General features: G+C 46.6%; 1 protein-coding gene across 4 annotated transcripts in view; it reads right to left on the reverse strand.

Annotated features, from left to right (window-relative positions):
* Positions 1-12,541, reverse strand: part of Prmt3 (protein arginine methyltransferase 3) — a 98,681-nt gene that overhangs the window by 39,358 nt on the left and 46,782 nt on the right. For all 4 annotated transcript variants that reach the window (XM_008827243.3, XM_008827235.3, XM_029560592.1 and 1 more), the window contains 2 exons: positions 5,062-5,249; positions 3,279-3,365 (listed from right to left, as the gene is read on the reverse strand). In XM_008827243.3, the coding sequence (XP_008825465.1) occupies positions 3,279-3,365; positions 5,062-5,249 (275 nt within the window). The remainder of the gene's footprint in view (positions 1-3,278; positions 3,366-5,061; positions 5,250-12,541) is intronic.

Raw genomic sequence — 12,541 nt, forward strand, 5'->3', positions numbered from 1 at the left:
TGAGGGTGGGGGTGGGGGGGGGTGAGACGCCTCAGCCCTAGCTGAGAACCACTGGCAACTGACAGCTGCGGGAGAGGGCAAGTCAGTTTTCTGTAAGGCTGTGGTGCTGGGTAGGCTGGCCAGGCTTCAGTGGGTGGACACACACCAAGGGGCATCTGGGGATAGAAATTAGTCTTGAAAGACCTTAAAAAATAGAGGGCATAAAACTGGGGTGGAGATAGTAAGGGGAAGTGCAGACAGAGGAAGGGGTCTGCATAGGACAGGAAATTCTCCAAAATTCAATAAAAGTATTTTTTAAGTTGCACGCATGTGTGTGTGAGTGTGCTGTGCTTGACCATGCTTGTGAGCACATGTGAGGTCAGAGGACGATGCCATGGAGTCAATGCTCAGATTCTCACCTCCCCCTTTATTCGGGTTCTGGAGTTCAAAAGGCTGAACCCTTTACTTGCTGAGCTACTTAAGTGTACAGTGAAGGACAGACAGAGGTCTTTCTCATCAGACAATCTCTCCACTGTCCCTGCAGAGAACTGCATCTTGATTTACAACACTCCCTCTTTCTCTCTCAACATAAAGTGCTGCACACAGTACATTTCACTTCGGTTTGCAGTACAGTGGCTGTGCCCACACCTGTAATGCTTTACTTATGGCTCTTGAGGCCTTTAGTGGTCTGTACAGTCCATTCACAAGGCTTTTGGGGGTCAGAAAGTGGGAAATTTTGATGATAAAACACGATAGTGATTTCTACTCCTCACCAGCACAATGCGACCTTGCTTGCCAGGCCAGTTTAAATGATTCTGACAACTCAGGGAGAGTGCTTTCAGGGAGCACGCTACCCAAGCACAGAAAGATGCTCAGTGTCAGATGATTCCTGTAACCACAGGAAGAGGAGTTTCATCTACTACTTGACAGAAAATTCCCAGAGGAGTTAACAATCAGTACTATATATTAAAATCTTCATCTGACTTGAAACTTTCAAACACTTCACCAATAGCCTGGGCACCACTTTGCATGGCCTCCACCAAGCAGACCTGCTAGTGAGAGGAGGCCTGGGGCTGCAGGGACAGGATGGCAGAGGAGGGTGCTGTGACCTGAGGCCCTACCAGGGCAGCAGGCGGTCGGGTCTCACTGGTAGATCTGTCTTCCTTTCCCAGACGAGGAAGCTCCCTGGCATGCCAGTCCTGAGGCGCAGTTCAAGGAACTGTGTGTGCTCCCTTAGCCACCCCAATGTCTGAGAATTCCAATTCCTCAATAAACGCTATCCAGGTAAAAGCAGACTGATTGATTCTGCTGTCTCAAACTCAGAACCAGGACCAGCAAATTGGAAGAAAAGGGACCTGCCAGCCAGAGTCAGCTGACTGCCTCTCTGTTAAAGTTCAAAGCTACACACAACTAGAAAAAGCAGTTTTTGACATCTTATACTTTCACCTGTTCTCATTTTAGGTGAAGGTCAGCAAAAACAAACTTGAAACATTATTTAAAACTGGTGATAATGACAAGCAATTTCTAAGACTTCCTTATAGACAGTTCAATTTCCATTAATAAAGATGGTCTTTAACTCTGGACGACTGAAATTAAACCCTGCAGGAAGGGTAGGGGTTAGAGTTGTTAGTCTGCAATTTCAACTGTCCAAATAAGTTAGTTATCAAAGAGGAACATTAGAAAACTTGTGGGAAATAGGGACAATACAATTGAGCTTTTGATTATCTAGATAAGGGACTATAATAGGTGGTCCAGTCACAGATCTGGAATTTACATATTAAATTAAAAAAAATTTTAAGACCAACTTCAATAAAAGTAAAATTCCTTAAACTACAGAACCACACCGTGTGTTACTCATTTGGCTACAGAGTAATCGTATGGTCTCAAAAGAATAGACAGTGACAGAGGGTGACACAGGACGTCAACCTCCAGCTCCACACACACACACACAGGCAAACACACACACAGGCAAACACACACACCACACACACACATACACACACACAGGCAAACACATACCACACACACACAGACACATAGACACAGACACACACACACACACACACACACAGGCAAACACATGTGCCCACACACATGCACACAGACATAAATACAGTTAAAAGGGCTGGAAGGCAGGCAGATGCTAAGTCATCAAGAGCCACATGAAGTGCCACAGAGTCACCAGACCCTGAGTTTAAATTGCTCATGATCAGTTCACCTTTTGAAAACTGCAGACAAAGATGTTGGTGGGGGAACAGGCACTCCAGGTCAACCCTGAGAGGGAACAGGGCTCTTTCTGAATCTCTCCCTTCTTACCAGTTTTAAAATAAAGAGAGGACTCATGTGACACTCTATGTAAATTCAGACTTGCCTGAGGAAAGGCCCAGATTTTATGAAGGTTTTGAGTCTTTGGGTAAAGGTAAATACCACCTTAAAAAGAATAAATATTTAGAAGTTATTTAAAGGGAGGGTGAAATGAGAAGGTCAGAAGTACAACACCCCAGCTTTCACGATCTCATCGATCGGTGCACGGGATCACTAAGCAGATGGCTGCCACCTTCCCTTGATGCAGGGCACTGTCTGAGGGGGAAGCAGAGATGCGTGGAATTCAGGGCCAGGCTAGGCCTGGCGGTTCATGCCTGTCACCTCAGCACTTGAGAGGCTGAGGCAGGAAGACCTAGGAGCTTAAGGCCACCCTGAGCTATATAATGAGACCTGTTTTCAACAGACAGACAGGACAACCCCCTCTCCCACCGTAAATCAATGTGCACTCAGATCTGGCTTTCCTTTCTAAAACCTAATGTGTCAGGGTGACTCAATGTCAGCTCCTCAATGACTCTTCATACATGAATACATGGTGTTCTACTAAATAAAACTGTCTAAAGAGTTAATGGGAGGCACAGGACAAGAACTTTGTCTCTGAAGATAAAACTGCATGTTCTTCATTAATTATAAGGCAGAAAATTTTAAAAAGAAAAGAAAAAAGATTAAACAAGATTGCCTACCACTTTGTATTCATCTACACTAACTCTGTTTCTTTGTCTGCCCAGACTGCCTTAGACTCCCTACGTAGCTGAGGCTGATTTCAACTCTTGATGCTCCTGAGGGCTGAGATTACATAGGCATGCATCTAACTCTGGCTGCCCTAACTACCGAGCTCTCAGCTATTAGCCAGCTCTGCTCAGTGGCCTAGTGAAGGCGAAGACAGACAAAGTTCATCACTTGCCTGGTAATTAACTCACAGCCCTGCCAACAACCATACCACAAGCGCAATCTGTGGAGTAGAGGGAGAGGCCTACCGTGCATACGGCCGTCTTCGTGATTTTCAGGGTAAAATCTGAAGCAAATTCCAAGTCTGAGATGGAGGTGGTATGGCAGTCTATGTGCTGTCATTAAAACGGAGAAGAGGTCAGCAAACACAGCAATAAAAAAGCCCTAGCCAGATACTTATTCTTTTATACAAAAGACCGAGTAAGCCAATGCTTCATAATTTGTAAACCCCCACCATTTTGAGGATTATTTCCATACCTAAGGAATATTAACATTTTGTTAATCCTTTAAATCAAATCGGTGCCCACTCCTTCGACTCCTGATAAACAACAATGCACACAAAACCATGGCTCCCATCTGTTCGCTTTTCTAAGACACACTAAAGGCTTCCAAATAAAAAGACCAGTTTTCAGCGCTCTCTCCCAAATCACATTTTAGAAGAGCTGTGGTGTACTGGCCGCGTCTGCTCAAGTAACAACTGATCATTCATTCATTCAATAAGTAGACCAGGCTGGCCTTGAAAGCACAGAGATCTGCCTGCCTCTGCCTCCTGAGTGCGGGATTAAAGGTGTGCACCACCACGCCCAGCTAACAACTGATATTTTTAGAGGAAAAGACAACTTGAAAACACATGGTGCTGAGAATTTGCCTCACATTGTACTCAAAGGTGTTTGCTGGTTCTTGGACGGCAGGAAAACCCACAGTAATTCAGACTAAACCGCAGAGCTCTGAAGATGCATCTTAGGAAGACACAGCCCCGGACCCTTGCTCAGCTCACTCTGGGAAGGCGTAGAAATGACTTTCCACTGCAGCAGCTGATGGAGCACAGGCCGGTGACCAGAGGCAAGCCAGCCAGCTTAGCACTCATTTAAAACAGTTGGAGAAAAATTTTTTAAATGTATAGTATGCTGCTTTTAAAAAAATATGTATTTTTAGGGGCTGGAAAGATGGCTCAGCGGTTGAGAGCACAGACTGCTCTTGCAGAGGACCCAGGTTTGATTCCCAGCAGCCACATGGCAGCTAACAGCTGTCTGTAACTCCAGTTCCAAGGGATCTGACAGCCTCTTCTGACCTCCAAGGGCACTGCACGACATGGGTGCACTTACATGCAGGCAGTACACGCATACACATAAAATAACAAATTAAAAAAATTTTAAATATGTATTTTATTATTACTTTATGTGTATGAGTGTATTGCTTGCATGTGGGGAGGTGCACCTGTGTCTGCAATGCTCAAGGAGGTCAGAAGAGGGTGTCGGATCCCCTGGAACTGGAGTTACAGATTGTTAGCCACCATGTAGATGCTGGGATTCGAACTTGGGTCCTCTACAAGAGCAGCCAGTGCTCTGAACCGCTGAGCCATCTCTCCAGCCCAGAGTGCTGCCTTTTGTATGTGGGAGGAAAAAACACATGACATGAAACAGGCGAGTCTGATTCTGCAGAGGCATGTGCTCCTCAGACACCTCTGCTGTCAGCCCAGATCGTCTACCTCATCTACTCCCAGCAGTGTGGGATGACAAGGAGCACCAGAGAGGCATGTGCTCCCCTCGCCACACTCTTTTGCTCTGCCTTAAGGCCAAGTGGGCAGTAAGTATTCCTGCTTGCTGAGTCAGACAGCCCCAGAGATCCCTTCCTACAGAGCACCAGAGCACTGAACAGACCCACAGTCACACCAGTGCCAGAGCACTGAGCAGACCCCCAACTCCATTAGTGCATTGAGCAGTCCCTGGTTAAATAGACAACTTGATGAGTTAAGAAAACTCAGGTAAATGGGATTATTGTCATACTTGAAAAAAAGAGTCAAACCCCTACCTTGACACCACAAGGGTCGGAAACAAGAGTCTTCGGATCTAAAACTTCCACAACAGCTTCTGGAATAACTGCTTTCTTCATGCAGGACATGTTGAAGCCATAGACGTCATCCCAGAAGGCAATTCTATCCGCGTGCTTGCTCACATCACTTACTGCCACGAGGCTGATCGTGCAAATGTCAGGATAGACTGGAACCAAGAAAACAGCCCACAATGGAGCCTCTTCTCTTCCCTGAGAGGGCAGGTTAAAAGGCTACATACAAGTACCGAATCCATCAGCACAGACTATGAGCAAGCGGTGAGGAAGGAAAGACAGGGAGACAGCCAAGCTCCCGCACGTACCTGTGACTGCGGTGGGAAAATAGCATTCCAACAGTGGGCTCTAAAATGACTACAACTTGAAGGAAGCACAATGACTAATGTTAAAACTTAAACAACTTGAAAAAGGTACCAGACATCTACTTCACATGTTCTAGAAAACTCAAATCATGTGATGGAACTTTGTGGGTATGTAGGAGGCCGGCTCATATTACATTTTCTTAATCTAAAAGGAAATGCTTATGAACACAAAGTATGTGCCAGTCTCATTTAAACACTGTGGGTACATGTCCCTACCCACAGGAAACTTGTATTTACCTACTTATTTTTGAGGCAGGATCTCAGAGAGCTCAGGCTGACCTCACAAAAGGAAAGCACAAGGGGCTGTGGAGGCACAGCATAACCAACAAACTCAGATTTGTTAGCGCAGAGCAAGCTGGGACAGCACACAAGAACGGAATCCAAATCAAGAGTGGCTGCAACACTGGCTGCTCTTCCAGAGGACCCAGGTTCGATTCCCAGCATCTACATGGTTGCTAACAACTATCTGTAACTCTAGTTCCAGGGTATTCTGACACTCTCTTCTGGCCTCTGCAGGCACTGCACAACACGGGTGCACTAAATACATGCAATACACTCCTACACATAAAATAAAAATAATAAAATATTAAAAAAAAAAATAGAGTCAGGAGGGGAAGGGTGTTCTGGGCAGAGTGGGCACCACATGTGTCCGGGTCACCACAAAGGTCAGCACGGTGCCTCTGTAAACCACCGTCAGAGACTGGAATTTATTCCAATAATAACTCTGAACAATTTCTCCCCAGGGCACACGATCAGATTTTGGTTTTAGGAAAACCATTTGGAGAGCAATGTGAAGAAGGAATGAGATGATACTGGAAAACACAAATTCAGAGAAACGTAATGATTCGGGTGTCAGAACTGAATGGCTGGGGGGCTGGAAAGGAAATGGATTCAAGGGGCAATCTGGAGGGGACCTCAGGGCCGACTGGCTGAGGAGCTGTGGAGCCCCAGAAGCAGTGCTTGGCTTTAACAGACAGGCAGACTCTGGAGGAAAGAGTTTAGTACTTCTGGCACAGATAAAAACGCCAGTAAGGAGACAGAACACAAGATCCGAGACGATCCGAGTCCAAGGCACAAAATGAGGACCATGAACATACAAACAGAAATCTAAGTGTCAGGGACCATGAGACCTGGGAAGCAGGTCACAGTGCCACAGTGCCACAGTGCAGGGGGACAGCAGAGGCTGAACCAGTGGGGTCAGAGAAGGATGAGGACCAGGAGGTGCTGGGGACAAGAGCCGGGACCCAGAAGAATCGCTAAGACGACGTAGTTTTAAACATAACACAGAACATGGTACTTCCCTTCCAAAAGCTGAAGTATCAAGCTTTAGAGAATTCATGAATTAAAAGAAAATATAAATCACATGCTCGTACATCAGAAGAAGTACAAGTGCAAAACAAACACTCCTATCTACTGGCCAGCCGTCAGACTCAAAAGTCACCACACCGTTTCTATCTCACCTTTGGAAACTTTGTTACTCAAGGACAACAGCTCTAAATGACCCTCCAACTAAAGCCCAGGGTAAGACGTGCCCAAAACAGCAGGACAAGGTCCTAGCGCTGCACCCGGCAGCCTCTCCAGTCCCCCAGCGCCTTGCAGGAAGGTGTGCTCACAGCAGCCAGGGCTCATTGACTGCCAAGCAGGGAGCTACTCCCCACCCCCTTCACTAGCAGGCAAAGTGACCGGTTTGGCTCCCAGTACAAGAGCCTGACTTGTTACGGGGAATGCTGGCCAGCAAGAGAGCTGCCACGGGGCAAGATGTTCAGTCCCCAAACCACATCCTTCAAATGAGAAACCCTAGAAACAAAATGGGGTCCTGAGGCAGCACTGGGGGTCTGGCTGGCTTCTCCGTACCCTTTGCCGGCCACTGAGACTGCTTCAGCTTCCCATGTGACACTGACAAAGGCAGTCAGCTCCAGTTAGGTCGGCAGATACTGCTGTAGGTTTCAGAGGTCATTGTGATTTTGTTGAAATGACTGTGTGATCAGTGTAAAAACAGATATAACAGTGCAAGCAGAATCATGGCTGTGTTCGGTGAGGCCTTGTCTACAGAGACAATAAGCCACACCCAGAGACCCTTGACAGAGGAGACGTGGGTGACAGTGGTTACTACTGGGTCATCAGACTGTCAGTCCCCTAGGGAGTGCCACTGATCTGCAGTTTAGGGTAATACCCGACAGAGACATCCAGTTAACACAGTTCCTTCAGTTCTATCTTCACTGATTTTTTTAACATCATCAATTCCTACACTAGGTTCAAAGCCTACAGCTCACACAGCACGTTCAGTGTGCTGACCAGGTCTGTAAGTGAAATGTGGGGACAGCACCTCATTCGTTTGTTACCCGTCACCTACTGTGCTGCGGTGCCAGAACTGGAGAGCGGGGCAGAAACCAGGCAGCCTGTGAGACTAAAACACTCCCAGCCTTTTCCAAACCCGCTGTTGATCTGCCACCACCTCCAGCCTCACGGTGTGCTGGCAACACCAGCAAGATGGAAGGTTCTTCTAAGAGAAAATGTAACACTGTAAGGAATAAGCCTTCTGACACCATGCCAACGGCAAGAGAAACACCGAGAGCACTGTGGTTTCTTTTTGCCGGTTAAAGCAAAATTTTAAGCTAATTATATTTCACAAAGATAAAAACCATGGTTTGTATTTTTAACTTAGAAATGAATTTTTTCATCTCTCAGCAAGACATGAATATTCATTAAAGCCTTATGACCAGTGCCAGCGGTCAATCTGGTTGAGTACCCACCTTCATCCAGCTGCCTAAACTTTGGGCTGCCTGCCAGAATCCGACTAACCCTTCACCTTCCTGCTCACACACCTAGCATTGGGCTTTTTGTCAGACGGAAGCTGTAATTAAATAATTATTCCTGCTTGTGAAATTAGCAAAGTGCTGACTGGACAGAAGCAGCCTGGTACCAGACCATTTATAAATGCACGGCTCTGCCATCCGTATCTTTCCCGATTCACCTGCCCAAAATTCACCTGTCACTGGAACAGCCCATGTGGTGAAGAGACCAAGATGGTAACCCCTTCATCCCTGGGAAAGGCCTCACTAGCTTCTAGACCCTGCAGGCAGAGCCCAGGGTAGGAGAACTCTCACAGAAAGTAGCATTCGGGGTCAAGCCACTTTAGCCAGCTGCCAATTTACACAAGGCCTTAGAAATCAAATGGTATTTATCTGGGGACTGGACATTTCTCCATCATTAGGTTATAAATTGTTATCAGGTTTGCTGAAGTTTAGCTAGACTAATATATACATGGAATATGCTTTAAAAACTGTACTGAATAAAAGTAGCCACATGTTACTGTAATATTGCTGGGGGAAATGCCACATTAGTTAACATGGGGGAAAATAAGAAGAGAGGTAGACCATGAACTACAGAAATACACAGGCGTTTAACACTGGCAGCCAGTGTCAGAGGCTGCACCTGATGTAATCGATGCAGAGGTGTGGAACTGGGAGGCGCTGTATAAAGGACCGGTCCAAAGCCATCTTACCTTTGTAATGAGCCCAGTGCTGATCTCATGTCACAGCTCAGTTCAGGAGCAGACTTACACTTACTGAGCAACTAGTTTATATTAAAGGCTCTCATTCAGATTCAGAGGCGATTCTACTTACTGAACCTAGGTCTCACACAGGGGAGGGCATCTTATTTTTAAGTCGCTATGGTGAAACACCTGCGGAAACACCTTAAGAGAGGAAGGGTTCACTCTGCTCGCAGGTCGAGGGCACTCCATCATGGTGGGGATGTCCTGGCGGCACTGAAGCGCTGGTCACATGACACCCACAGTCAAGAAGCAGAGAGATGTCTGCTAGTGGTCAGCTCGCTTTCTCCTTTTTATTTAGTCTACGACCCAAGCCAGGGAACGGCACCACTTTTAGGGCATGTCTCATTGCCTCAAATGATGAAGACAATCCACGACAGGTGTGCCTGGAGGCTCACTTTCTAGGTGATTCTACACAGCTAATGCTAACCTTCATACTAGGCAAGCGCTCCCCACTGAGAACGTCCCCAGCTCTCTCTTCATTTTTTTTATTTTGAGACAGAATCTAAGTTACTTGGACCTGGCTTGTGATCCTCCTGCCTTAGTTTCCTGTGTAGCTGGGATGACAGGCTCTGAGAAAGTTTCTAAGGCTGAACTATAACCTTCATTTTACAGACAAGACTGAAGTCAGGGTGGTAAAGTAACAACATGGCCACTCCTCAGCAGCTAACAAGATAAGCAGTCAGCTGACAACAGAGGTCCGAGGTGCCAGAAGACGGCGGGCCTTCCATGACATGTCAGGCCACGCTTTCCACTCTACAGGAGCACTTGCTGGAGGACACGGAGGAAGGAGCAATTGGACTGAGAGAGACTAGACTGCAATACCACTATTAGCTCTGAAGGACGGATGAGGTGACAGGCAGAAAGAGCCAGTGAAAAGGAAGTGGCCAGGCTTGGGCCCAGTTCCCATGCAGAGAGGGAGACACTCGGGAACCCAAATCTCACAGGTGGTTCGTGATGAGCACTAGCACGAGAGGCATAAGTGTGGCTGCAGGGCATGTCCCCAGCTCTCCATGGCCTCCCTCCTGCAGGCTCCTTCCATCCTCTGCATAGGAGGCAAGGTCTGCTCCCTTTAGGAGAACAGAAGACGGCGGGTGACCAGGCTCTATTAAGGTGTGCACTGAGAGCTGTGGCTACCTTAGAGGCAGCATGGGTATACTCCACAGTGCAACTGTAACTGGCCTTGTGAAAGGAAAGGGTTCTAGAGACATTTGTATCTCTCAGCCTATCAACTACTGAAACAAACCCTCTCCTCCAAATGGGAACTTCCCCAGAGCCACATGCTGGGAGACGGAAAGGCTCAGCCAGAGGGGAACTTGTCTCCAGCGAAGAGACCACACGGTTCTAACCAGCCAGACCTCTCACAGATTACAGAAGCCCAGACAGGGATGGTGGGGAGACTGACCTTGACCAGGGCTGCTTAGATGCACATATCCCTGGCCCTCTGTTAAACTTAATCTCAGAACCCTGACAGACAATGGCCTTGGGGGGAGTCTAGATCCTGCCCCTCTTCCCAGGGTGGCCGCACTGAATGAGTCTTTCTCTGTATTCTACTGTTCATTTGGGTCTTTAATTTACTGAGAATGGGTGACCAAGTGACCAAACCTGGTTTGTTGGGACACACACTGTGAGCCTAAGTTCAGTAACATAATTTGCCAGCTGTAGGTAGTGGCCACCACCTGAATGTCAAAGGCAGCTCCAAACACTGTTTCTGGCTGTGTTAACTTTTTAGTCTGGTTTTCCTATCCTTTAAAAAAAACCCTCTTCTGTTTACTGGAGCAGATTTGTCTCTTGTAACAAGTATCCTCATAGATACAAAGAGATAACACTTAAGATAAATTCTTAAAAACAAGATTCCTCTCCATTTTGGTTCAAAAGCATCTAAAGACTAAATTTTTTACCTCTCCCCGCCCCCTGCCCCCCCACCAAACTGTCAAGGCATATTGAAAATGAACAGTCAGAGGACACTAACTTTAGCAAAATTCTCAGTGTAGAGCTTCAGTAATTAAGATCACATGGTGAACGACAAACACCCAGTGACAAAAAACATGAAAGCAGACAGATCCACACGAACATGGTCAATGTTCAAAAGAGATATTAAGCACTTATGAGAAAACCCAGCTTTTGATGAGTACCGAACCATTAGCCTCAGGCGGGGAACTGGCTTAGCCCGTGAGGTGCTATGTAGCACAGACAGTATTCTCCTCTCTCCACCAACCAGTCCCCAGCCCCCTGCAAGGTACACAGTCCTAGGGAAGTAGAGACAGGAGGGTCCCTGGGGCTTGCTGGCCAGCCCGTCTACCTCACCGCTGAGCTCCAAGTTCAGTGAGGGACCCTGCCTCAAAACCTGAGGTAGAGAACAACTGAAGACACCCACACCAACCTCCGGCCTCTACCCCCCGCCCCCCGAAATGGAACCATACACATTAATGTGGAACACACAGAAGGGGAGCATGCTAGTAGCATGGCCAATGTCTTGAAGGAGCCACACAACTGAGTGAAAACAAGAAAACTTCCAGAAAGAAAGGGAAAATTCTGGTGAACAGCTTTCTCTGACGAGGCACAGCCCTCCCAATGACAGAGGCAGCACCTTCAGTCCGTGCTCCTGTCCTGAGCCGAGATCCAGCATCTCTGATAAGTCAGAGCGATCCTGCAGTGTAGGAACTGGGTAGGTTCTCCTGTGCTGGTCCCTCTTGTGACCTTGCCTACAGTGTGTCTCTGTCATGTGGAAACCTGCTTAGATGCAATCAGCTCCATATTCTTTTAGGGGCCTCAATTGAAGCTCCTAACTGGAACCCCTTCTCCCCAGTTTGAACAATTTTTTTGCATTTAATCTGATTCACTGGAAATCTAGTGTGATTTTGTGTGTACATTATGTTTTTTTTCTGTGATTGCTTGTGGGTCTCACTATGTTGCTCTTGAATTTCTGGGCCTAAGTAATCTTGCACAGCATCTTAACTCCTGGGACTATGGGAAAGTACCACTGAGCCCACCTTTATTTTATTCTTTTTTTCCCTTAAGGCAAGGGTTCCCACAGACCAGGCTAGCCTCAAACTCCAAGACCTATGGCTGGTCTTGACTCCATCATCCCGTTTACAATTCTCAAGCGCTGGATTACAGGTGAAAGCTACTACATCTGCTTTTCTTTACTTTTAAACACAACTGTCTTTTAATTGGCCATAAATATCATTTCTAACATTTTAAGAGAGGCCATCTACAGGTGTGGCTGTAACCAGATTTTCTATTTTCTTCAGCTCACCTCTCCTTCAAGAACAATACTGTCTTAATTGTCAAGGCGTCACGGTCACTTTACTACTAGGGCTGCCCCTTTCACCAACACCTCAGGACTGAACTCAAGGTTCCCTTGACATTCCTCCTTACTTTTCTAAAATATAAATTTTAAAATCAGATAAATTAAAGACAAACCTCTTGGAGGGAACTGCATTACAAATTAGAAATTCTACTGCATAATTTTCTAACATTGAAAAAGAAACATAATTTATTCTCATGTACTTACTCATCTGCCTTT

Source organism: Nannospalax galili, unplaced genomic scaffold (genome assembly GCF_000622305.1).
Source record: "Nannospalax galili isolate Female #2095 unplaced genomic scaffold, S.galili_v1.0 scaffold310, whole genome shotgun sequence".
Classification (NCBI taxonomy): Eukaryota; Metazoa; Chordata; class Mammalia; order Rodentia; family Spalacidae; genus Nannospalax; species Nannospalax galili.